Genomic DNA, 25,103 nt, shown 5'->3' with positions numbered 1-25,103 from the left:
TCGTAGTTCCTAGATCCCAATCAATGCACCAAATGTGTGCTTTGCTGGTCTGTATTTCAGAGAGTCATACAGTATTCCTCAAAGTGTTCAGGGCTTAGCATTCTATGATTTTTTAATAGTTTCTCTATTGCAAACAACAAATTTGCCATCACTTTCACCCATGTATTCATTCTTAAGATGATTTCTCTCCCTCTTCCCAAGCGCGCCATTTCCCCTGGAAGCTTTACCCAATAGAAGTCTGTAGACCAACAAAATGCAAAATCATCCCGAAAAATTGGGAAAGGGGACAGAAAACATGGCAAAAATACAGTAGGAGGCCGGGTGTGTTGGCTCTCACTTGCAATCCCAGCACTTTGGGAGGCCAAGGAGGGAGGACTGCTTGAGTCCATGAGTTCAAGACCATCCTAGGCAACAAGCAAGACGCCATCTCTACAATTTAAAAAAAGAAAATTAGTCAGGCATAGTGACACACATGTAGTCCCAGCTACTCAGGAGGCTGAGGTGAAATGCTGTGATCATGCCTGGGTGACAGAGCAAGACCCTAAAACATACATACACACATACACACACACACACGCAGGCACGCACACTCCGGAGTGGGAAGTCTCCCTTCTGTTAGCCTGGAAAGCTGATAGCCTCTCTGGGGAGAGTACAGTTCTGTCTCCACGAGACCTGAAGACACACAAGAGATCTCTTAAGGTGTCCAGCCTGGTCAACAGAGTGAAACCCCATCTCTAATAAAAATACAAAAATTAGCTGTGTGTGATGGTGGGCACCTGTAATCCTAGCTACTTGGGAGGCTGAGGCACGAGAATTGCTTGAACCCAGAAGGCAGACGTTGTAGTGAGCTGAGATTGTGCTACTGCACTCCAGCCTGGGTGACAAAGTGAGACTCTGTCAAAAAAAAAAAAAAAAAATCTCTTAAGGTGACAAAAGCATGCATAAGTAACATTGGCTTTGCACAAGTGCTGTCTTGGAGGAAGGCACACTAAACTATGGGGTCAGAAGCCCAGGTTCTGGTCCAAGGTCTACCAGACATCATTCCCATGTCAGCAGGGAAAAAGCATGACTCCTCACGGCCTGTTTCCACAGAGCTGATGGTGGCTACGAATGAAGGAGCTCTGAGAAAAACAAAGCTCATCAAAAATGCAAGCCTGGCCATCACTGCTGGCCTGTGCCACAAAAACACTCAAGTAGTGCCACTGCAGGAAGACCGAGCTCAGCGAGTGCGGCCATGGGCAAGGCAGCTGGGGGGCCAAAGGATCCAGGCCCCAGAAAGGCAACATGTGCAGTGGCTGAAGGCATGAGTCCTGCATGAGTCCTGCGGCCAGACCGCCTGGTTTCCCATCCCACTTCCACTCTGCTGCCCGTGTAATTCCTGTGGACAACTTAGTCAACGTCTCTTGGCCTCAAGCTCTTCATCTGTGAAATGATGCTAATAATAATAGCACTTACCTTGTAGGACTGTGATGAGGTTTAGATAAGTTATCCACGGAATGTTCTTGGCATGATTTCTGACTCTTACTAAATAATCATGTTAGCAATTATTTTTATCTGGAGTCAGACCACCTGTTTTGCATCTGGGCCGTTCCGCCTACTAGCTGCGTGATTTGGGACATGTCAAACCAAATCTCTCAAGTTTTCTGTCAAATAAGATGAGCAATCCCTTTATTGCAGAGTTAGTTGTTCAGAGAATTCTGTGAGGATGTATATAAAAAGCACCTTGCAATCTCTCCCACGCTATTTCTCTTCCACAACCAACTCTGCAGAGGAGAACCTCAAAAAGCCAAATGCAAACAGGAAGAATTTGGGGGAGGGGCAGAGGCAGGCGCAGGTAGTAACCCTTCAATCATGAACCTCTTGTATGGCCAAGCGCACAGGAATTTCATGTACAATTTGGCAGCTCCAGAGGCTCCCAGGTCCAGCTGGGTCTGGGCCCTCCTGGACCTGCTAAGTAGTGAGCTGAAGCCCAGGGCCAACTCCTAGGGCCTGGGAACCAAGGCCAAGCTGAGACTTGCCTGCCTCATTCCCCAAATGGCCAGAGGTGCCTGGACTGGGCAGTTCCTCTTAAGAAAATCTTCAGACTACCCAGGAAAGGTTTGGCAATATGGACCACATCGGCGCAGAGCTGGGAAGGCCCTGGACTGCACCTTCACAGAGGAGGAGACTGATTGTTCAGTTCGTCCTGCCTCACCCAGCTTCCTGCCCTGGACTATGAGCAGGGACTCATGCAGACCCATTCTCCACATAGTCATCTTGGGCTGTCTCCTCCCTGTGCCACACACATAATTGTGTGGTAACCAGCAATGCACTAAAGACAAAATTAGGCAGGACAGCCACCATAAACACCCCCTTCCTAGAACACCTGGGGATTGCTACTGGTTCCAGATTTAAAATAATCAGAACCGACCACTTCTCCCTGCCTTGGGGTTAAAAAGAAAGGAAGAAAGAAGGCCAGGTGTGGTGGCTCACACCTGTAGTCCAAGCACTTTGGGAGGCTGAGGTGGGACAACTTCTTGAGCCCAGGGTTTCAAAACCAATCTGGGTAACATGGTAAGACCCTGTCACTTTAAAAAAAAAAAAAAAAAAAAAAAAAAAAGGCCAGGCATGGTGGCACATCCTGCTAATCTGAGCTATTCAGGAGGATTGCTTGAGCCCAGAAGGTCAAGTCTGCAGTGAGCTGTGTTAATGCCACTGCACTTCAGCCTGAAGCCTGGGTGACAGAGCAAGATCCTGTCAAACTAAACTAAACTAAGCTAAACTAAAAACTAAACTAAATAAAATAAATTAATTTAAATAAAATAAAATAAAATTAAATTAAATTAAAAAGTCTACCACCATTAGAGCCCTCAGTCTTACCGCCCAGGTGTGGGGAGCACTAACCTATAGTAGACAGGGATTCAAACGCAGTGGCCACGCTTGCAGGTTGGCTTAGTCTTTTTATCCTGTTCCCATGTCCTTTTTTTTTTTTTTTTTTGAGACGGAGTCTCGCTCTGTCACCCAGGCTGGAGTACAGTGGCCGGATCTCAGCTCACTGCAAGCTCCGTCTCCCAGGTTTATGCCATTCTCCTGCCTCAGCCTCCCGAGTAGCTGGGACTACAGGTGCCCGCCACCTCGCCCGGCTAGTTTTTTTGTATTTTTAGTAGAGACGGGGTTTCACCGTGTTAGCCAGGATGGTCTCGATCTCCTGACCTCGTGATCCGCCCGTCTCGGCCTCCCAAAGTGCTGGGATTACAGGCTTGAGCCACCGCGCCTGGCCTCCCATGTCCTTTCTAACCACAGGTGTCTGCTAGGAGCTCCTCTAGGGCAGTCCAGTCCACCCGGGCTTAGATCCCAGCCTTGCTACTAACTGACTAGGTAGGTGCCTGACCCTCCTCTGGGTCTTTCAAGGTACCAAGAGTCTTGGAAGCAGTTTTTCCTTCCCCTCTCAAACCCCCACTGATGCCTCCTCATTCACTGGTGACCTCAGGACCCAACTCACTGTTATCGTCTCCATCTTTTTTGCAACTTTAACAGCCACACAGATGAGCCATACAAAATCCCGGCCACTCAGCTCTGAATCTACTTGGCTCGTGACTTTCTCCTTCGCACCAATAACAGCTGCCAACTGCCATGGTTATATCTGTCATCAGAGACTTCATCACCTCTCTAAGACTGCCAATTTTCCTTCTCTAGTCATAGCCTCTTCCTTTCTATCCCTCTAAAACTCCACAATTCTCTCACTTTCCAATTTGAGACACCTATTTTCTACCTCTCCTCTCCTCATCACTCTCCATAAAGACCTGAACGCCTCTCCCCGAGGGAAAAATGCTACACCTGTCACCCAGGGCTGCACCCACCAGCATCTGTCCCCACAGACTCCCATTAGGGTGGAAGAAAATCATATTCCACCACCCGACGCCCAATCTCTGCATTGGTCACTGGGCCCTAGCCCTTTTAGCCTTCTCAAGAATCTCTTTCACACATCTTCTTTTACTCTAGAATGCTCAATTTCTCCTTCTTTGGTGGCTCACTCGTATTGATGAATAAAGATGCCTAGTATCATCCATCTTTTTTAAAAGAAGTTCTCTGGTGCCATTTCCCTCCCCTGCCACCACTCCATCTCTGTGCCCCCGAGAGCAAAATCCTCCAGAGTTGCCTCCACTGACTCACATCTATTCTACACCCATTTCAATGGGGCTGCTGTCCTCAACATGCCTCCAAGTTTCTATCAGGGTCACAACTGACGTGCAGCTTTTCAGAGGTCACGGGCAATTTTCCATCCCGCTGTTTCTCCGCGGCACCTGACATGCCTGACTACTCTAGCCTGCAAGATGTCTGCTGAACTGGTCTCTTGGGTGTCCTCCTGCCACCTGGGCCATTTAGTCTCCTCCTTCTTCAGTGGAGAAAGTAGGCCCTACACCTTGCAGGACCCCTGAACAATGGTCTCAGCCAGCCCCTCTGCTATCCACACTCTGCCGCTAGATCTTAACCTTCCATCCCAAGAGAACAAGGAAATATATATATATACATATCATACATATAATTTCTTTGAGACAAGGTCTCTGTCATCCACGGTGGAGTGCAGTGACACAATCAGAGCTCACTGCAGCCTCGACCTCCTAGGCTCAATCACTCGCACCTCTGCCTCCTCAGTAGCTGGGACTGTAGGCATGTGCCACCATGCCCAGCTAATTTTTGTATTTTATAGACACGGGATTTGCCATACTGCCGAAACTCCTGAGCTCAAGCAATCCACTCGCCTCGGCTTCCCAAAGTGTTGGGATTTTAGGCGTGAGCTACCATGCCAGGCCCATAAATATTTTTAATGCTTGAATCTCTTCCTGCAACAATTTGGCAGGACAGAGTAAGTGGTGGAAAGGAAAAAGGGAAGTAACATATTCTCAAGGTTAGAAAGTTTTGCAGTATCATGAAAATGTTGACAATCACGAGGCTCGTTTACAGCAAGCGGGCCACTCTTCCAGTTTGGGCTCCACTCAGTTTTACTATCCGAACAGTGGACAGAAATATCACTTGAAAGAGTAATATTCACTCTGTAACAGGAATCAGGAATGCAGAAATGAAGAAAAACAGTCCCTAAAGTTTTCAGTCACAAATCTGATGGCAGGAAGCACAAACAACAAACTTGTCTTGTTTTACTGCTTAAAACATAACAAGCCGGTAAACGTAAGTTTCACTTATAGCCATGTTGTGGGACAGATTTATCATCCGTACCGTGGTAACTACACATTACACCTCGTATCTCGAGCAGTGAGTTCAGTCTGACTGCACACACCAGAGAAAAGGTGACATTTATTAACTAGAATGGCTGATTACCAGCACAGCCCATACATACCCAACTATCTCCCACTTGGCTGAACATAATCTTGTTAGGGCTGAAATGTGGCCCTAAGGGATCCATTGCTACAATGCTGCAGTGCAGAGAGGGAGTTGGGGTACAATTATGCTCACCATCATTTAAACAGATTTATTGAAGTGTGAGCAACTTGCATGTGTAATTAACCACCAGCTAGGGTCATTTTTAAAGAAAAAAATACATCAATTTTCATTGCATCCAAGGGAACAGCTTATGAACCTACAACTAAGAAATTATAACCATCTAATTTCTAAAACACAGCTTTCATAGAAAAATAATGTTTCTCAAGCTTAGTGGGTGTAAGAATGATCAAGTGAGTTGGTTAAAAATGTAGTCTTGGCCTCACCCTCAGCTTCTGATTGAGTAGGCGTAGGGTAAAATCCATACATTTTTAATCACTGGCCTTGGCACTTCTAATGTACTAGTGTGTGCTTCATGAGAAATCCTGTTCTAGAAATTTTCATTTCCTCAGAACAAGAAGTGGAAAGTAAACATTGGCTATCAACCACATTAACAAATCATTTCCCGGGTCCATTTAATAATCGAGTTTCTGAACTGAATATTTCCCATAAGAGATCATTTCTATGCTAATATGTTATTTGCTCTCATATTATAAGGTTTTTGTGACCTTGACTTAGTATAATCCTAAGTACTATCTCCTTGTGCTCAGTGAGGACTCAAAATATTATGCTGGATAGTCAACTGTAGGTTCTAGTAAATGTAAACAGTCTGTAGATAATCACAACGTTGCAACTTCAAGAGGTGTCAAAGAAACTGATTTGCTCCTGGTGAAATGCAACTCATGATTTCAATTATAGCATCCTTTAGAAAGAAGTGTTTAGCGCATGTCTGCTTGCTGGACTTCCCTCAAGAATGGGAAAATATTTAGATCAACTCAGATATATATAAATTCCCCTAGTTACGGCATCATAAACTCAAGGCTATACCATAATAGTTTTCTTCACATTTACATTCAAATGTTCCAAATTAAGAAGACAGAATATTTTAGCATTTTGCTAAGTGTACAATTTTTACATTGGAAAAAAATCAAGAACACAACAACAAAAAAAAACCCTACTAAGCCAGAGAATTAGAATTCTATTATAGTTCTATCAAGTCTGGCCAAAAAAGAGGCTAGTTAAGTTTCTAAAAAAAATCAACAGAATTTATGTCAGCAAAAAACAGAATATTGTAAATAGAAGTGCTAGTCTTTATTGGGTATCTCACATGCGCTAACCACAGTGTTCTACAAGTACCCCTCATTAGTCCTTAAACCCTGAGGCACTCAATTACCACACTTTATGGAGACAAAGTGCCAAGATCCACAAGAGCCAGGACCTGGAGGCTCCTCTTCCCAGGGGCCTCACATTCCCACCCTTCACTTGCTGCTCACTAAATTCAAAGCTCAAATTCAGCATCTGCAGCTAAACATACTAAAAGTAGTCAGTGTATAATGATCAAATTGTTCTACATATTAAAAGCAAAGTATCTATATTGTATGCTGTACCAAAATATCTCATGTACCCCATAAATATACACACCTACTATGTACCCACAAAAATTAAAAATTAAATTTCTTTTAAAAAAGCAAAATGTCTAATGGTGTCAAGAATTAGAGCATGTATCTAAAAATACAATAAATTCTCTGCTCTATGCATCTTATTAAAACTTAAAGAGATTCAGATGTCAATTTAAACTTTTTCACTTTAATACAATTCTAGTTCCTATTTGCTATACATATTAAAACCATTACTGAAAAACCAATTCTCCCATATTTTATGTCTACGCTGGAACCACAGAAAGCAAATGTGTATGTATCAAAAAATCTTTGTAAATCTAATGCTGAGGTCACACAGGACAAATTACTAACTAATAAATAACTCGTTGCTGATTGTGAAATTGTCGTTCTTTCTAAGATCAGGCTACAATTATTGGTTCCTAAAATCCATTAAAGCTCTTTAAATGTTATATGGTAAATTTGCACAATGCATTCATTCTAAAAATGCTCTACATACCCACAACCTATAATTTTTCAGTAATGTCATCTGACAGTTCACCTTTCTTGCTCACAAAAGCTAATTCAAGACATTCTGCACTACACCAAGAACAATGCTCAACCATCAGTAAATATTTACATACATTTGTTAATCGAGTTTAAGGCCTATCATATGCAAGGCTACAGACCAATATAGTCAGCCTCTTGATCACAGTCCTAAATACTGCGTCACCCAACAGTGGCTTCCATTCACAGAGGTACCCTGGAGTACTCAGAGACAGCTACCTATTAAATAGACAAATGACACTGCAACCCTGTAGTTACCCATTCACCTGGTTATAGTATGTCCTCCTGCCTAAAGATACCTAAGCTTTAAAAAGTGACTATCAATGAACTGATAGTGGAATTCATACATTAAATTAATCTCTTTGAAAGTCACACAAGAATACTATTGTACTTTAGGAATGAACGAGCATTAGGAAATCCACAGTAGCTTATCTGCACTAATGCTAGATAACATTTAGTTACCCCATTATTTCTCACTCTCTCAAGGAGTCAACCAGACAGCTACTGTATGTCCTTGACCAAGTCTGAAAAGGTAAAAGGGCACATCTAAGCACTGCTGATTCAAATAACTCAGAGCTCAAATGCAGGGACAGAATGAGAAAAGATAACCATGTAGGTGTCAAGCAGTGTTTGTTATTTAAACTATAAAAGACAGGATCCATCCTTTGGTTTAGCATTACAGTAAATCAGTATAATTTATTCTGAAAACGTAATTTTAAAATCATTCTGGAGATCCAAAATAAACTAGAAGGGGAGTTGGAAAAATAGGAATGTTGTCTATAGTTTTAAAATACTAAATGCATTAAAATTTCCAGTGACGAATGACTATTTCAATGTAATTTCTTCCTGATACAGAAACAATTCCTGATACCTACCCTTCTGACAGAAAATATTAGACTTTTTCTTCACATTCAATTTGTTCACTTTCTTTCTTTTTTGAGACACAGTCTCATTCTGTCACCCAGGCTGGATGGAGTGCAATGGCATGATCTCAGCCCGCTGCAACCTCTGGCTCCCGGGTTCAACCGATTCTCATGCCTCAGCCTACCAAGTGGCTGGAATTACAGGTGTGTGCACCACGCCCAGCTCATTTCTGTATTTTTAGTAGAGATAGGGTTTTGCCATGTCGGCCAGGCTGGTCTTGAACTCCTGACTTCAAGTGAGCCACCCACCCAGACTCCCAAAGTGCTGAGATTACAGGTGTGAGCCACCATGCCTGGCCCTGTTTTCTTTAAACACTAGTCCTGCACATAGCATTAAAGAGAAATCTCAGAAAATATAAAGTCTATCAGAGTGACTGTATCACTAAGAGAAGATGAAGCAGAATATGAAAAAATAAAATTTACTGTTTATTTCTTTGTTACACAAAGAAAATTAAAGGTGGTCCAAGACATCTTAGTCCATCTCCTATGTCCTTCTGGCCATAATTACACACACAATAATGGCAAGCTAGATTAAGAGTCTAGCTCAGGGTCAAGTTTTTCCACTTTAATGACTATCTCCGGAGCGAAAGCAGCAGCACCAGCTTGTTGGTTCTCTGTCTCTGACTCCGACAACACTTCTTCCTTTATTTTTACAGGCTTATTACCGGCCTCCTCCTCTTCATCTGAAGACTCATCGAGCTCCCATTCATCATCTATGTCCATTTCAAATACTCTCACATGACGAAGATTTGAGCTTAACTAAAAAAGAAAGGCCATAAAAGCACTTTTAAATTAATGGCTTAACTAATATATCATATATAAGGAATTAGAAATCAGAAGTCTGAATCAAAGAATAGTTTTATAGGAAACATATTCCCATCAATTTACAACAAAATCAATAAACTCAGCCTTCATTTTGTATGAAAAGGTCTCCACATAACAACAGTGGCAATTTCATGAGATTAAAATCTAGAATTATTATTAACTGCTTAGTAAGCTTTATCAGAACGAGAGAACTAAATAGCTAAGTCCACATGACCATAATCAATACAAGCTATAAATCACAGCAAAAATATTTGCACAAAAGGACCTTACATGTCATGTATTTGATGAAGGTTCCAAAGAAGCAATGTTACTTCTTGTAATTTCTTAGTTGCTGAACGATCTGTAAACACTTACCACACAGGATACTTTTCGAAAACCATTCCCAGCAACATACTGTGCTTTCATACTTTCCAGTAATCTCCAATGCTTCTCGAAATGCATGGTACGGGTGGGAATAGCACTACATTGTTCATCTAGCCTAAAGAGGGAAAAAACCCACCCAGGAATGAAAAGGGGATCTTCTCCTCCCTAGTTTGCTACAGGTGGTATTAGGGTCAATTATGGCTTTGACTTCTACTCATACTTCCACTTCCAATATAATTTTAGCACCTGTTGTATTAAAAAAAGAGCTGTGATATAATATTCTATAAAAATTCCATATTCTATATTCTGGCTGGGCACAGTGGCTCATGCCTGGAATCTCAGCACTTTGCGAGGCCAAGGTGGGAGGACTGCTTGAGTCCAGGAGTTCAAGGCCGGCCTGGCCAACAGAGTGAGACTCCATCTCTGCAAAAAATAAAATAAAATTAGCCAGACAAGGTGGCACATGCCTGTAGTCCCAGCTATGAGAGGCTGAGGCAGGAGGGTCACTTGAGCCCATGAGTTTGAGGCTGCAATGAGCTATGATTGCATCACTGCACTCCAACCTGGGTGACAGACACAAGCTCTGTTTCAAAAAAAAAAAAAGAAAATACTGCAATTCCAAATAGGCAGAATATCATTTTAGCAAGGTTTCTGACTCCCTTTCAAGGAAAGCAAATGGATAAATTTTTAAATTAGAGATCTGCTTACTTAGGTCTCAATTAAAGCCATCTCTTGGAATTGACAGTATACTTCCCACATGGGCACTGAGGTCTTAATTCTGGAAGGAAAATACTGAAGGCAAATCAAAAATAACTAATTCCAACCAACTAGGGTTAATGCAATCCTTGAAAACGTAACTAAAAGAAGTCCCATTCTCCACTCCAAATAATTCCCCACCTTGATTCCAGCAAATACTTCCTGATTTACTAGTAAAGCGAAGGGATAAAAAAAGCTATTAAGGCCAGCATATTTTGAATGAAAAATTGGAGCACTTCTGCTCAGCTACCTCTGTGGTTACCCCTAGTAATGAAATAACCATTATCTAGCATGCCTGAAAGGTTGGAATTTATAACGTGCATTAAAAAATATTTAACTGTAATATCAAAAAGACAATTTTACCAGTTACCTTGTAGAATAAGTCCCAGTGAACTGATATTCTGCAGAATCTTCACTGTTATATACTAAAGACAATGGCAGCTGGACCAAGAGTCTATCTCTTCCTTCACGTCCTACAGTGTCTTTAAGAACTACTGTTACAGTTTCATCATCATAAAACTGTGCATCTAAACAACTGTAGATGCTAGAATTAAAATAAGTTTTGTTATATCAAAGATGATCATGACTACTGAGAAAATACTGTATGCATGTCATACTGGCAGCAAGCAGAAAAAAATTTTAAAATTAAGTGACATTCTGTACAGTAACATTTAAAATATACCATTGGTTTGTATTAAAATCAGTTATTTTTTGTACTGATTATTCACATATATAACCAAATCTTAAAAATGGGTAATCATGACCCCCCAAAATCTGTGAAGTTGTTTCAGTTCTAGAAAACCCCTGGCCATCGATGGTTAGGCCTTAAGAAATTCTATAATGACATAGAAATTAAGCCTGTGGAAATTCTAGGAATGACACCTTATATACACGTTCAGCAAACAGAGTTGACTAGACTGAGAAATAAAAATAAGATACTACACATGAAAAACAGGCACAGCAACTCCAAAGACTTTATCATAAAAAAACTTCTTTTATGTGAGGAAACAAGTGAGAAAAAGATCAGCCTATGATTAGTCACTTCTTTCCCTTGCGAAGCCTCAGGGATGGCTTAGGTACTGTTACCCTTTTGAATCCTAAGAAAATCTCCCATCACTGAGAATGGCATCACCTCATAATTTTTTTGGTCATAACAAGAACTTCAGTCCCGCAGGCCATCTGCCCACGGGAACAACATTACTTTCTTTGCCAACAGGGAGCTCGGGAGTAATTACACGAAACCATATGACATAAACTGCAGGGCAGTAAGGTTCTATTCAATCACAAGTCAAATCATTCTCTATGTATAAATACACAAAGAATCCTGCCCTCGATGTGGGAAGTGACAAAGCCCTTGTACCTATATTATCACCGTAACTGAGTCTGGCCCGATTCCTAAACATATACACACATCACCCAAACAAGATTCAAGACTTACCTTCTTCTGACTTTTTCCGTTGTGGCATATGTAAAGCTCCCAAATTTAATAGCAATTAGTCCATTACTCACAGATCTCCAAGAAAGAAGAGGGGAAAAAAAAGACTCAGTGGAACAACCTGGATAGTCAATAATCCAAACACTTAAAAGAACATGATTGTCAGGGTCAGTACATTTACTTCTCTAGAACACTGAGAACTGGTTTAAACGCCTAGATAGATAAACCAACTTGGTTTAAAATCATACAGTCACCAAAGTAAACAGATTTAGCCAAAGACATTTGGCATTTGGAATAGAAATAACCAAATTCTTTCTTTTTGGTTACATCTTGGTCTCAACATTTTCTTCAAATTCAGATTTAAAATCATTTTTAAGATACCAATGGCATTCTAAATATGATTTATTTTTCAGAACTTCTACTTTGAATTTCTGAGTAAGTCTCTGTTAGGCAAGGCCTCTTGTTTAATGAAAAGCATACTAAACCCTAGGCAAAAATCATTTCTATAAGGCAGCCACTTTTAGAAGTTTTTAACTACTAAAAAGTTAAAACTTCTTTAACTTTTAACATTCTGTAAGCTTTTAACTTCTAAAAAATGAGATATAATATTCTGAGCTGTCATATTTTTCCTAACTCTAAAAAAAAAGTCCTACATACGATGACTATATGCCAATAAAAATAAAATAATCTGGAACAAGATCATATAACTTCCTAATTCAGTGTTACTCTTAATGACATGAAAACTAACAATTACATGACAAATCTAAAAGTCACAAGGTAGTTTAAAATCTGAAATGCTGGAAGGCTGTATGCTTTATTCTTAAAAATAATAAACTACTCTCTCTGAGTCAAACTTCAGATTAATACTTACTGGGAAATATCAGTATGTCTCCTTAAGATGCACATTTTATAAAGTGAATCTTCTAGAATAGTAAAAAGAAGATAATGTAGATTTGAAGTTTTATTATTCCACCTAAGAAAAAAAAATTGTAATTTTTTTAACTATTGATGGATAAAACGAAATTGTACTGTTCACTCAAGATAGAGAAGAAACATACTTACAGAAAAGGAAATTTGAACAATCTACGTGTAGAATCCTCACTAAAATAAAAAGGAAAAAGAAATGAGAAAAATCTAAATTGGCTGCTGAATTACACCACCCAATAGGTAAACAGAATTACCTTCTGGTATCTCTATACAATGGAATACAGATTGCTTGATTCATCGATTTTCCAATTACATCCTATATAAAATAAGATTTTAAAATATAATTAGAGCATTAATATGCACACAGATAACTCTACAGAAAGTGACTGACCATCACTGTTCAAAGGTAGTAAAAAATTGCCTATATCACCAAACCTTGTACATAAAAAACTTTAATGACAATTGTAACAGTAAGGAAAAAGAGAGAAAATTCTGAGCTAAAACGACCTTGGTGCTAAGCACATGGCAGGTTTAAGACCACCTCCCTCTGGTCTCATAACAACCATTCATTCATATCCTTCAGTAGTAAAGAGAGACACATCAGCTCTGTAACCAAGACTGTTTACAATGAATTTCTTCTGGGAATAAATAAAATACTCAAGATGTCAACACCTTTAGTAATCTTGATACACACACACACACACGTGTGTGTAAGAAACTTAAGTTGGAGTATTAGGTTGAACCATATGAAATTGTTATTTTTCTTAACCAAAAAGAGTTGAATATCAACATTTTCATAGTTCATTCTAAAAATTAAGATGGTTTACATTAAGTGAGCCACATACTGTAGACACTATTGCTCCTACATAAAGACATGCATTTCTTTTAAACTTACTGCTGGCTTTTGCAAACACTGATCAATAATATTCTCCATCCGCCTTTTCACAAAATGCAATGATTTTCGAGGATAATAAGGAAACAGCAAAGGACTTTCTGGTTTCAAACAAAAACAGAAACAAAAATAAAAGAAGCTATAGCAAACTTATAATTAGAAGAAAATAATCTAACATTAGAGCCAGTCTGCACAGTTTATCTCAAGGTAGAATTTCCACTGACCACTTCATTGGATTTTCACACGACCTCATTAAAAACGACCATGGCTTTCTGCCTTTCATCAACCCCCACTGACAGCTCACTAAAAACAATCTCTCTCACTACAAGCTTAGACTCACCAAAATCCAACTGTAGGTCTCTGCTGGCTCTAAGAAGAAAGGGATGATTTGGGAACCGTCAAATATATGATGAAATACAGCTCATTCTTCTATTCTTTGCCACAGTGAAACGACAACAGCAGTCCAGTACTGCTCAGCACTGTTTTCTAAGAGCCTCAAAAACAAGAGACTGGAAACTAGCTCTATATAAATAAGCTCTTTACTTTTTAAAAGATTACTTTATCAGGAGAAAATAATATATAATTTAGCACTAACACCTGCTGTGCTAGGTTTCTAAAATAAGTTTTGTTTTCTTTTATTGCTTACAATAGCCATATGAAGTAAACACCATATTCTCCAATTTACAGATGAAAAAAAAAAAAAAATGAAGCTCAACAGGTTTAGGCAATTGCCCAGTGTGAAAATAACTAAGTATCTAGATCTATCAATCAAACCCAAGTCTGACTCTAATGCCCACCCTCTTCCACTGTGCTTTGTAGGCCCTCCCTTAGATAAAGTCATGCTGGATAAAATGAATTATAATCACATTAACATTTTAAGTTCTCAAAGTGACAGATGCTATGGTATCACAGAAAGACACTGATCTTTGTTTCCAGTTCCTAGAACAGAGCTTCCAAAACCCTTGGAATTTCCTGAGTGATAAAGGTGACAGGAACATTTTTTTTTTTTTAAAAGACAGAGTCTCATTCTGTTGCCCAGGCTGGAGTGCAATGGTGCAATCTCAGCTCACTGCAACCTCTGCCTCCTGGATTCAAGCGATTCTCCTGCCTCAGTCTCCTGAGTAAAGGGACTACAAGTGCATACCACCACACCCAGCTAATTTTTAGTAGAGACAGGGTTTCACCATGTTGCTCAGGTCTGGAACTCCTGATCTCAAGTGATCTGTCCACCTCACCCTCCCAAAGTGCTAGGACTACCATGTTTTGTTTTAGTGAGGCAACTCTTGGCTGGCACCTAGACAGCTTTAGGATAGGGGCTGGCCACCAAAAAAACCAAGCCTTGATTAGAAGTTTGGAACTTTCAGCTCCACCTGCCAGCCTCCAGGGAGGAGAGAGGGGCTTGGAGGTTGAGTTCAATCACCAATGGTCAACGACTTCATCAATCGTGTTTACATAACGAAACCTCCATAAATACACCGGGACAATGAGGTTCAGAGAACTTTCTCGGTGGTGAATATGTCCAGGTGCTGGGAGAGCATGGAAGCTCTGCTCCTTTCCCTCTATACCCTGCCTGATATAGCACTTCTATGTGGCTACTCCTGAGTCATATTCTTTACAATACACTGGTAAACAAAAATTAAATGTTTCCCTGAGTTTTGTGAGTCATTCTAGCAAAACTATCCAACCTGAAAGGGAGGAAAGTTCTGGGAACTCTTGACCTTATAGCCAAGTCTGACAACAAGCATGGCTACCCAAGAGATGTGGGTGATCTAGAAACCTGACATCTGACTCGAGGGCAGTCTTCTGGGACTGCGCCCTTATCCTATGAGGTCTGCGCTGTCTGTAATTAGTGTCGGGATTGAATTGCGGGACACCCCGTTGGTGTCAAAACTGGTTGGTGTCAGGAGGAAAAAAATGTCCCTCATTTTGTTGTCAGAAACACTGAGTAAAAACCGCTCAGACGCAAACCTACAGACTGCTTCTGTGCTAAGTGCCAGGCATTAGTCTAAGTGCTTACGCAGATTAATTGATTTAATCTCCACACCAGTTTCTTGAGGGAGGCATTATTACCACCTTCTTTTTACAGATGAGAAACTATGGCACAGAGAGGTTAGGCAACTTGCTCTCAGTCGCGTTACTACGAAGCAGGAGAGCAGATTCCAACCCAGACAATCCAGCTTCCAGAGCACCAGCTTTTACCCATTACACAATACTGACCCATGTACCCTAAAGAAACTACACAGATCAAGTATTTAGCACTTGATTTCTGCAGTGTAAGAAAACAGTTGCACTGATATTTCCTCACTGGAATTCAGTATGGAACTCAATAGTGACTTCCATCAGGTCTGTAGCTAAGATCAGGCCTTTCTTATTCAGACACATAAGATGTGGGGGGAAAAAAAGAGAGTAGGACCTATTTTCAGCCTGGCAAAGTTCCCTAGATCAATAATAGCCAAAAGAGCAATAGGGTCCAGGTGCCACTACTCTTGACACACCGCCACTGGCCCTCCACAGACATCCTGCCTTACTCCCTGGGCATCCTGATTAAATACAGTAAATGAGTAGCATCTCCTGTACCCATATCCTCCCTCCATTCAATAGCCAGCTTGCACCAATGCATCTCCCTACTGACCTCAAGACTCTCCGGCAATACAAAATAGGTTCTGCTTTGAAAAAGAATTTGGACCATATGTAAAGTTCTGGGCATCAAAGAATTCTCTCCCTCATTCATGCATTCATTCACAGAAGCAGCAACCAAATAGAAGTGGCAGAAATTACTATAGGTTGAGTTTCACTTATCCAAAATGCTTAGGTCCGGAAGTGTTCTGGATTTTTTTGGAATTTGGAATATTTGCATATACATAATGAGGTATCTTGGGGATGGAACTCAAGTCTAAACACGAAATTCACTTATGCTTCATGTACATCTTATACAATATATTTAATAATTCTGTGCTTGAAACAAAGTCTTGACTGCATTTTGACTGGGACCCATCATATGAGGTCAGGTAGGGAATTTTCCACTTGTGGTGTCATGTCGGTGCTCAAAAAGTTTTCGATTTTGGAGCATTTCAGATTTTGGATATTTGGATTAAGATGCTCAACCTGTACTGCTAGTCTAGTTAAAACCTCAGGCTTTCACATTAACAGAATCCTAGCTCCATCACTAACCAGCTTGTGTGATCCCAGGCTTCTCTAACCTTCTGTTTCCTCATTAGTCAATGGGGATACCAAGTATCTACCCACAGAATCTTGTGAAGACTGAAGCAGGTATTGTGTGTATATACGGCAGACTAAGCAACCCATAAATGTTAGTTACTACCTTAAAGATCTAAGAAATTGCTAAATCTGGTCAGATTATTCTTTCAGACAGCAAAGAAATACAAGCTTTAAAATATTTTCATCTAAAATAGTAAGATGTGCTGGTATATTTAATGGTTGCAATTATGTGCTGCATCCCTCATAATGCTGGACAGCTTTACTGTATTAACATTCTGATATCCTAGAAAATGAAAGGCATAACAGTACACACACACACACACGAAACTACAACCCGAGAATACAGTTGAGCATCACTGTGCTTTTAGAAGATAATAAATTGGAATTGGCAAAAAAGACTTTTCTCACTATTTGGCTCTATAGTTTCTCCTCAAAATCCTATATTTTTACAGGGTGCAAAACACTGAAATAAGAATACTTAGGAATAAGCAATCTTGCTATAGCATAGCTAACTGCAGAGTGTCTATCTATCATGATGATGTCATACACGATTGGTTATTTTGCTGTTCCTATAATTAAATAAAAATAAGTCTAATAAACTTAGATAAGTGTTCAGCAAGTTTTCAGCAAAACTGTTTATTCAAGACCTAGTCTTAAATAAAAATAAACATGGCCCAAATCATGTTTATTTTTGGTTGGTTCATGAAATACCTTTAAGGTAGCTGCTATTTTGAAGAAAGTCATACCACTGGTTTCCTTCTGTGTTAGGGGGTGACACAAGATCATCATCTTCATCTTTCAAGTACTAGAAATACAGAATTAGAAATTTAAGTTTATTTCTAATAAACTTATTTCCCTTCCATACCTGGAAGGGAAAATGGAAAAAGAAAAAAAGTAAAAGACAAAAAAAAAGTTAAGTTTAGTAAATTGAAGAATTACAGTCTAAAATCTGTTCATATTTAACACTTTTTAATTTAACAAGCTACTTTGTTTTACTGCCAAGTCCTCTGAAAGTGCATTACTATTATTCTAAGTGAGCTAGCCAAAATCTGCTATGTGTATGTGGCAGAATTAATTAGTCAAGCAACTAAACAAACTGCAATATATTAAGATTACTATGTTGTAGATGTAGAGAGACCACAAATCGAACTTAAATTGTGTTTCTTTTTCATGAACATATTTTAATTTTATATATGCAAGTTATAAATTAGTTTCATAAGTTACCAACTGTCAATATACTGTCAATATACTCTATGGCAGTTGTTCTCCAAATGAGGTCCACAGGCCCCTGGGAATCCCCAAGATGCTTTTGGGGATCCACAAAGTCAATACTAGTTTTATAAAAATGTAGATGTCACCTGCCCTTTACACTGGGCTAACATCTGCACTGATGGTGGGAAAACTGTGTCTCAGTCAAGAATCACGGTAGTGGTTCCAAATCATACCAGCAGTCACTGTATTCTTTTTCTGTCACATACTCATACTTTCATTTATCTTTAACGAAGTCATTAAATTATTAACTTTATTTTCAACTTTTGAGTACAAATCTTTAATATTCTGTGTGACAGAACTGAGAGTTATACATAGGCACTTTTGCTACACAAAAACATGGTGGTTATCTTGAGGAAAAGCACTTATGTTAAAAGCAAAAATAGGCTGGGCATGGTGTCAGGCCTGTAATCTCTGCAATTTAGGAGGCCATGGCAGGCGTATCACTTGAGCCCAGGAGCTCAAGACCAGCCTGGGCAACATGTCGGGTCTCTACGAAATGAAGACAAAAATTAGCCAGGCATGGCGGTATGTGCTACATTGTAGGCCCAGCTACAAGAGGCGAGTGGGAGAGGTGGAAGCTGCAGTGAGCCATGATTGCACCACTGTACTCAGAGGAACACCCTGTCTCAAAAAAAAAAAAAAAAAAAAAAAAAATTTTTTTTTTTTTTGGAAAACCTGCATCTGCCCATGTGCTTCACAACACGAAGACTTTTCTGATTAAATTGGTGGTGCTATTTAAGGTGGTAGCATTTAGAACAGCTGCATGACTCAGGGAACCAACATTTCCAAAATGACCAAAGCATGATGTTACAAAATTATGCATGGGCAAAGATCCGTTCAAAGTGTGAGGGAGATGAATGAATTTTAATGTAAAAAATGTTCACTGATGCAATCTTAGATTCCACGCTGAAACGAACCTTTAAGATATTATCACTTGTCCAGATTTGATGTAATAAAGCAAAGTCGCAATTATCTGAAAAAGCTAATAGAATACTTCTCCCTTTTCATATACACACCTATGTGAGGCCAGACTTTTTTCATATACACTGATACTATAGAAAAAACATATCAAAACAAACTGAATGTAGCAGCAGATATGAGAATCCACCTGTTTTCTATTAGGCTGGACATCAGAGAGGTTTGCAAGAATATGAAACATTACCACTCTTCACTAAATTATTTTTATTTTGTAAAATATCCTTTTTCACTAAAAGTATTTATATTAACATGTAACAGTAAGTGGGTATATTCTTTTTTTTTCTTCTTTTTCTTTTCAGACTGAGTCTCACTCTGTTGCCCAGGCTGGAGTGCAGTGAAGCAATCTTGGCTCACTGCAACCTCCGCCTCCTGGGTTCAAGCGATTCTCATGCCTCAGCCTCTCGAGTAGCTGGCAAGTAGCTGGGATTACAAGTGTGAGCTTCAATGCCCGGCTGTTATATTGTATTTTTGAGTGAATTAAGGAATAATTTTTTATTATGTTTAATTTTTAATACCTAATAATGCTATCAGCAATAGATAACTTGCATAAACAAAAGCTCTTTTTAGTCCTCAATAATTTTTTTTTTTTGAGACGCAGTCTTGTTCTGTCGCCCAGGGTGAAGTGCAGTGGCTTGATCTTGGCTCACTGAAACCTCTGCCTCCTGGGTTCAAGTGATTCTCCTGCCTCAGCCTCCCAAGTAGCTGGGATTACAGGTGTCCACCACCACACCCAGTTAGTTTTTGTATTTTTAGTCCTCAATAATTTTTAAGAATGTAAAAGGGTTCTCCGATCAAAATGTTTAAAAACTGCTGCTCTTTGGTAACTTTACTAAAAGGGCAGAGCTCCTGTATTACTTGGTATCGTGTTACTTTCCAGAAACTTTGGATAACAAAGACGAACACTGCTAAGGTTTTAAAATGAGTTCAAAGCCCATACCTGACCAACTCTTTCAACATTGAAGTATTTTCCTTTTCGATTATAAAGGTCTGGAGCCTGGAAAAAATAAACATAGTTTAATTCTTAAGTCAACTCACGAAGAAAAGTATCTTAAATTTAAACCCCAAACTTTCCTTTTCAAGAGAGCTGTGAGTGGCAGTTATTATTTTCTTTTGTAGATTATAAGACACACAAACAAAAGTCTGGTTTACTGACTATGTTTAGAAACATAATTAGTTCAACAGTTTAAAAAAAGTAATGGCTATGGACTTCAATAACATTGGGTTAAATTTAATTATGTCTTGTCATTACCCAGGTTTACTACAATTTTTTTTTAAACTGCATTACAGGAGTATCAACTTCTTACCTCATTGAAATGTTCAGTAAGAAATTCAGCAACAAATGTGATATCTTTCTGAGTCATCTATCAACAAAAGGAACAAAAAGAAAACAAATCAAGATAAAAGCTGCTCAATAAAAGAAATGGTACATAATAATAAATGTGACATTTTCACCATCTACTAAAGGCCACGGGAAAACCGGCAAAGTTCTTTCAAAGAAATATAGATTATGCGACTGTGAAAATATGAACGCCTGGGGTTCCAAGAATGTAATTAAACATGTGAACTCATCTTCCAATCAGTTAATCCAATAGCTACAAAACTCTTTATGGCCTAAGGTTATTTATTATTTCAGGCTTTGTGCTAAGACCACATGTGCTGAGGTTCCTCCTTTGGGAATGGGCACTGGACCCCAGATAAGATGTGTCACCCTTAGTTAAGGGCTGCAGGCAAACAGTGCTGTCTGCTTCAGTGCAGGCCCCTGCTTCTTGTGATGACCTGCATTTATCCCAATTTAGTTCTTCAGCCATCAGAAAATTATACCTAAGGATTCCTTCCAACAACGGACATATTTTACCTCCCAAAATAAAGCTAACAGTGATGTCAGAAAAACAACTATTGTGAAACTTTCCTGGTTTGCAAGGCCAGTCCCCCACAGTGCAAAAGATCTACTTAGCAAATGAGTTGTAGACAGTGGAGAATCCCTTTCTCATCTAGTTCACAAGCCTAATTTTAATGCTGTCCATTTTTTCAGGCTCAAAACTACCTAACCTATCTAAACAGTTTCAGCAGGAGTGAAGAAGAGTGAGCTGCAGGAATCAAGTGGAAATTCTGTCCTATTCTGTAAGGCTTCCCTGGAAGGAGATTCCATCGCCGCTTGTCACAGTCCTTACAGGAACCCTTCCTTTCTTTCTTTAGAAAGAAACTGTTGCTTACCAGACTTCAACACAGGGACTAATATCTAAGCACCTGATTTCCAAGGAAAATAAGAAGCATTTAAAATTTAAGGAAGTCAAAGTAAGGAATACAAGAATGCTGTCTTACATGGATTATAAAACCTTATCCAAACACGAAAACTATAAATTTAGATAGTCGTAATAAAGGTATTCTATGAGATGAAACAATACACAAAACATGCTTTGGGAGGCCCAGACAGGCGGATCACGAGGTCAGGAGATCGAGACCATCCTGGCTAACACGGTGAAACCCCGTCTCTACTAAATAAATACAAAAAACTAGCCGGGCGAGATAGCGGGCACCTGTAGTCCCAGCTACTCGGGAGGCTGAGGCAGGAGAACGGCGTAAACCCGGGAGGCGGAGCTTGCAGTGAGCTGAGATCCGGCCACTGCACTGGGGCCTGGGCGACAGAGCGAGACTCCGTCTCAAAAAAAAAAAAAAAAAACCATACAAATTTCTTTTTTAAAAAGGTGGTGCTTAAGGGATCTAATGTCTACATCCTGACTTCCTGTTAACTAATACCTGAGGAAGAGTACCAAGATGACCAGCACAGCTGAGTTCAAATAGGACAATGTGAACACTGTGAAAATGCACTAGTACATACTACCTTATTCAGCTCGGGAAGCACATGGTCTTCTGTCATTCTCAACATTGCTGGAAATACAAAGTTAAAAAACTATCTTTAAAAGCAAACTACAAACATAATTTTAATTTTAAATACATTTCAAAGACAAGGTGTTTGACTGAACTAAATCTTCAGTTTTACACAGCTTTTCACCAACAAAAACATTTTTCTTCCAAAAACTAACGGGTGCCAGAACTTTAATCTGCTTCATATTTTCAGGTTCAAAATTGTTGTTCTAATCATTCTAAACTATTCTTTTTCTTCTTCAATTCAACCTGTTGCCACTCCAGACAAATCTAACTGCTGTCTGTGCTAAGACTACGTGTGTAAGGATCCCTCCTTTTAACCTGGCGATGTTTCTGCTCTTAAAATCTGCAAGCCATCCTTTCCTCCAAAGTCTTACGATACCAAAGAAATCTGTTTATTTCCCTTGGTCTTTTCTGCTACGCACTTACAGTATATTTATGTACTTTTCTTTGATCTAGTATCTGTAGTTGACTCTCTTTGTCCTTTCATAGGATTGTCCTCATCAGTACTATGTGTTTTGTATTATGTTCCACCTAAGTCAAGACAAAGTATGTTTCATGTACTTCTGCATGGTATTTGAACATGGTTCTTCATTGCATTTGGTCAGTAATAAGCAAGTCAGAAGTACTTTTGCAAATACATAACTGTTTTTAATTAATTTAAATGTCTAAGTTATCTGAAAGGGGAGCTAAAATCTAGTTCCACTCATTCTTTCCATCCAAAAACACTACTTATGGAGCATACCCTAGGTGCTAGCGATATATCAGTATAAAAGATGTCCCTGCCTTCATGGAGATCACATTTTACAAAAAGAAAACCAAAGTTATACAGCTACTGGGGACAGAGCCAGGATTACAAGTAGATCTCCACTTCTCCAATCCAGTGTGCTTTCTACAATGTCCTGCTCTAATGAGAAGGACTGAGCAGTAAGTCATCTCTCTTCTAATCCTGATTCTTACTACAGTTAGAATGTGTAGTAAGGACAGACACTGCCTAAATTACCTCCAGTAATTATAAGTAAAACCAAACTACCTCTGCAAAAAAAAGACTCTTCTAAGTTCTCATTCACTTTTAATATTGTAATTTATTCTAATTAACAACATGGATCTTAAACAGGCCCGCCTGATAAGCACTCTGGTTCCTCATTCTGGTTAGTATTGGTACAGTTTGCAGAAATATCAAAAAGTATCAACATATGCAGATCACATTCAGTTTTTAAACAAAAGCAATTATGTTAGGTTAAAAAATATAAAGTCTGTTTTTACAATATTAGAACTGAAGATCTGGACATTTGTTTAAAGGATATCAGCACATTACAGGTAATTTACATTCTATTTTACTCTTTAGAGTTTCAACAAGTGTGACATAAACTACATTAAAACTAAATTTTGCATATGTTGGAGGGAAATATATGCTGGATTATTTTAAGGATATTGAGAGTTCACAGAAATAGCAATATAAATGGACCTAAATAAAATATGCATATACTGCAGAGGGAATACAAAACATTTAATATCAAGTCAACAAATACTTATTAAATACCTGCCCAAATGTGAAGACATTGTGAAGATACAAAGACAGGCTATAAGTGGTCTGCATTCTATTTAGCTGGAGCATCAATACACAATAGAAGTGGCAACAGAAATGTTCTACTTCTATGCAGCCACTAACCATTTGTGGCTGCTGAGAACCTCAAATGTGGACAGTATGGCTAAGGAACCAAATATACAGTTGTACAGGATTTCAATCTACTTAAATAGCCACATGTGGCTAGTGGCTACCATAGTGGACAGTAGAGATCTAAAGACAGAAGACCAAATAATCAAACAGAAGATAAGCTACCCAAGGACAGAGACTCTTATTTTTTTTTTCTTTTTTACTTTTAAAATCTAGCACCTAACAGTGCCTGATACTTACAAAAAATTTTTTAAATGTTATTTTAACCTATGGAGACATTACAAAGTTAAAAAATGTGAACTATCAGTGAGCAAACAGGGATAACACGGGCTACAAGTTAGCTTTAATAGTTCTATGAGGAATGTTTCCAGCACAGAGAAAAATGTTTACGGTGACACATATTCCAATTATACTGATTTGATCTTTACAAATTATATGAATGTATTAAATTATCACGAGTACTCCAAAAATATGTATATTTATTATATACTAATAAAAATAAATAAATATTTCTGTGGGGAGGTGGGTGTATGAATAAAGTAAAACTGGCCATGTGTTGATAACTGCTGAAGCTAGGTGAAAGGTACAACAGGGATCATTATACAATTATCTCAATGTATTTGAAATTGTACTAGATTTATTGAAACCATCTAAGATAATACTCCTATAGTTTTTTTAAAGTGTTAAAATAAAAATGCATTTACTCAATGCATACAAGTTTACTGTATGTAACTTACCCACATACAGCCACCGAAAAAATGCTTTGAAGTTTTTCATACTACTGTCTATAACTCTAAAGAGATAAAAACAAAAAAATCAGAAATAAGATTATTATGTGGGGGGTTCATATATCACTGCTTAACTATCAAGAAATATCATAATCCTTACTGTTCTATTTTATTCTATCTGGGTGACATTTAAGTCTTTAGAACAGCAGATGTTACAAATTGAACACATACCTAAAAATAAAATTTCAAAAAAGAAAATACTGATTCTAAAAATGAAGCAAATAACTTAGATTCTAACTGGTTACAAGAGCCTTGCCACAAACTGTGTAATAGTCTTTCTTATTATTCAGTAAAGCATGAACTCCTTTTCTAACTTTGCAAATAAAATAACTCAGAAAAAAAACAGTTTTCAGCATTATTCTCATTTTAAAAGAAAATACTCATTGGTCAATAAGAAGAAAAAACATCAACTTCAACAGAAAACCATTATTACAAATTTGTGCTATGTCATTACCTCTGGTATCAATGGACCATTGTTTTTGGAAGCTGATTTTTTATTCTAACAATTGAGATCTCAGAAGTTGAATTTCCCTTGGCTTTACACAAATGTCCCCCCAAAATTAAGTGTTATATAAATGGAAGTCATCTTCATTTTGATAAAACTGTTTCTGAATAGAGAGATGGGTTATCGCTTTTTAAACTATCTCTTTAAGCTCACATATATAAGATAATTACTCTAGACAAAAACCTGCGCTTTTCATTCCCAAATCTCAAAGCCCTTTCCAAGCATTAAGTTTCATAAT

The 25,103-nt window shown here is 38.8% G+C and overlaps 1 protein-coding gene across 1 annotated transcript in view; it reads right to left on the bottom strand.

The window, feature by feature from the left end:
• Positions 1 to 8,746: 8,746 nt before the first annotated feature.
• Positions 8,747 to 25,103, bottom strand: part of ANAPC4 (anaphase promoting complex subunit 4) — a 41,649-nt gene continuing 25,292 nt past the window's right edge. Inside the window, exons 17-29 of the mRNA XM_025386602.1 lie at positions 24,310 to 24,365; positions 21,851 to 21,897; positions 20,313 to 20,369; positions 19,946 to 20,002; positions 17,470 to 17,563; positions 13,543 to 13,640; positions 12,902 to 12,963; positions 12,783 to 12,821; positions 12,592 to 12,693; positions 11,724 to 11,798; positions 10,656 to 10,829; positions 9,521 to 9,644; positions 8,747 to 9,100 (exon numbers count right to left, since the gene is read on the bottom strand). Of these exons, the coding sequence (XP_025242387.1) occupies positions 8,873 to 9,100; positions 9,521 to 9,644; positions 10,656 to 10,829; positions 11,724 to 11,798; positions 12,592 to 12,693; positions 12,783 to 12,821; positions 12,902 to 12,963; positions 13,543 to 13,640; positions 17,470 to 17,563; positions 19,946 to 20,002; positions 20,313 to 20,369; positions 21,851 to 21,897; positions 24,310 to 24,365 (1,213 nt within the window). The 3' untranslated portion in view covers positions 8,747 to 8,872. The remainder of the gene's footprint in view (positions 9,101 to 9,520; positions 9,645 to 10,655; positions 10,830 to 11,723; positions 11,799 to 12,591; positions 12,694 to 12,782; positions 12,822 to 12,901; positions 12,964 to 13,542; positions 13,641 to 17,469; positions 17,564 to 19,945; positions 20,003 to 20,312; positions 20,370 to 21,850; positions 21,898 to 24,309; positions 24,366 to 25,103) is intronic.

Source organism: Theropithecus gelada, chromosome 5, assembly GCF_003255815.1.
Source record: "Theropithecus gelada isolate Dixy chromosome 5, Tgel_1.0, whole genome shotgun sequence".
Classification (NCBI taxonomy): domain Eukaryota; kingdom Metazoa; phylum Chordata; class Mammalia; order Primates; family Cercopithecidae; genus Theropithecus; species Theropithecus gelada.
This window is presented reverse-complemented; position numbering and strand designations above follow the sequence as displayed.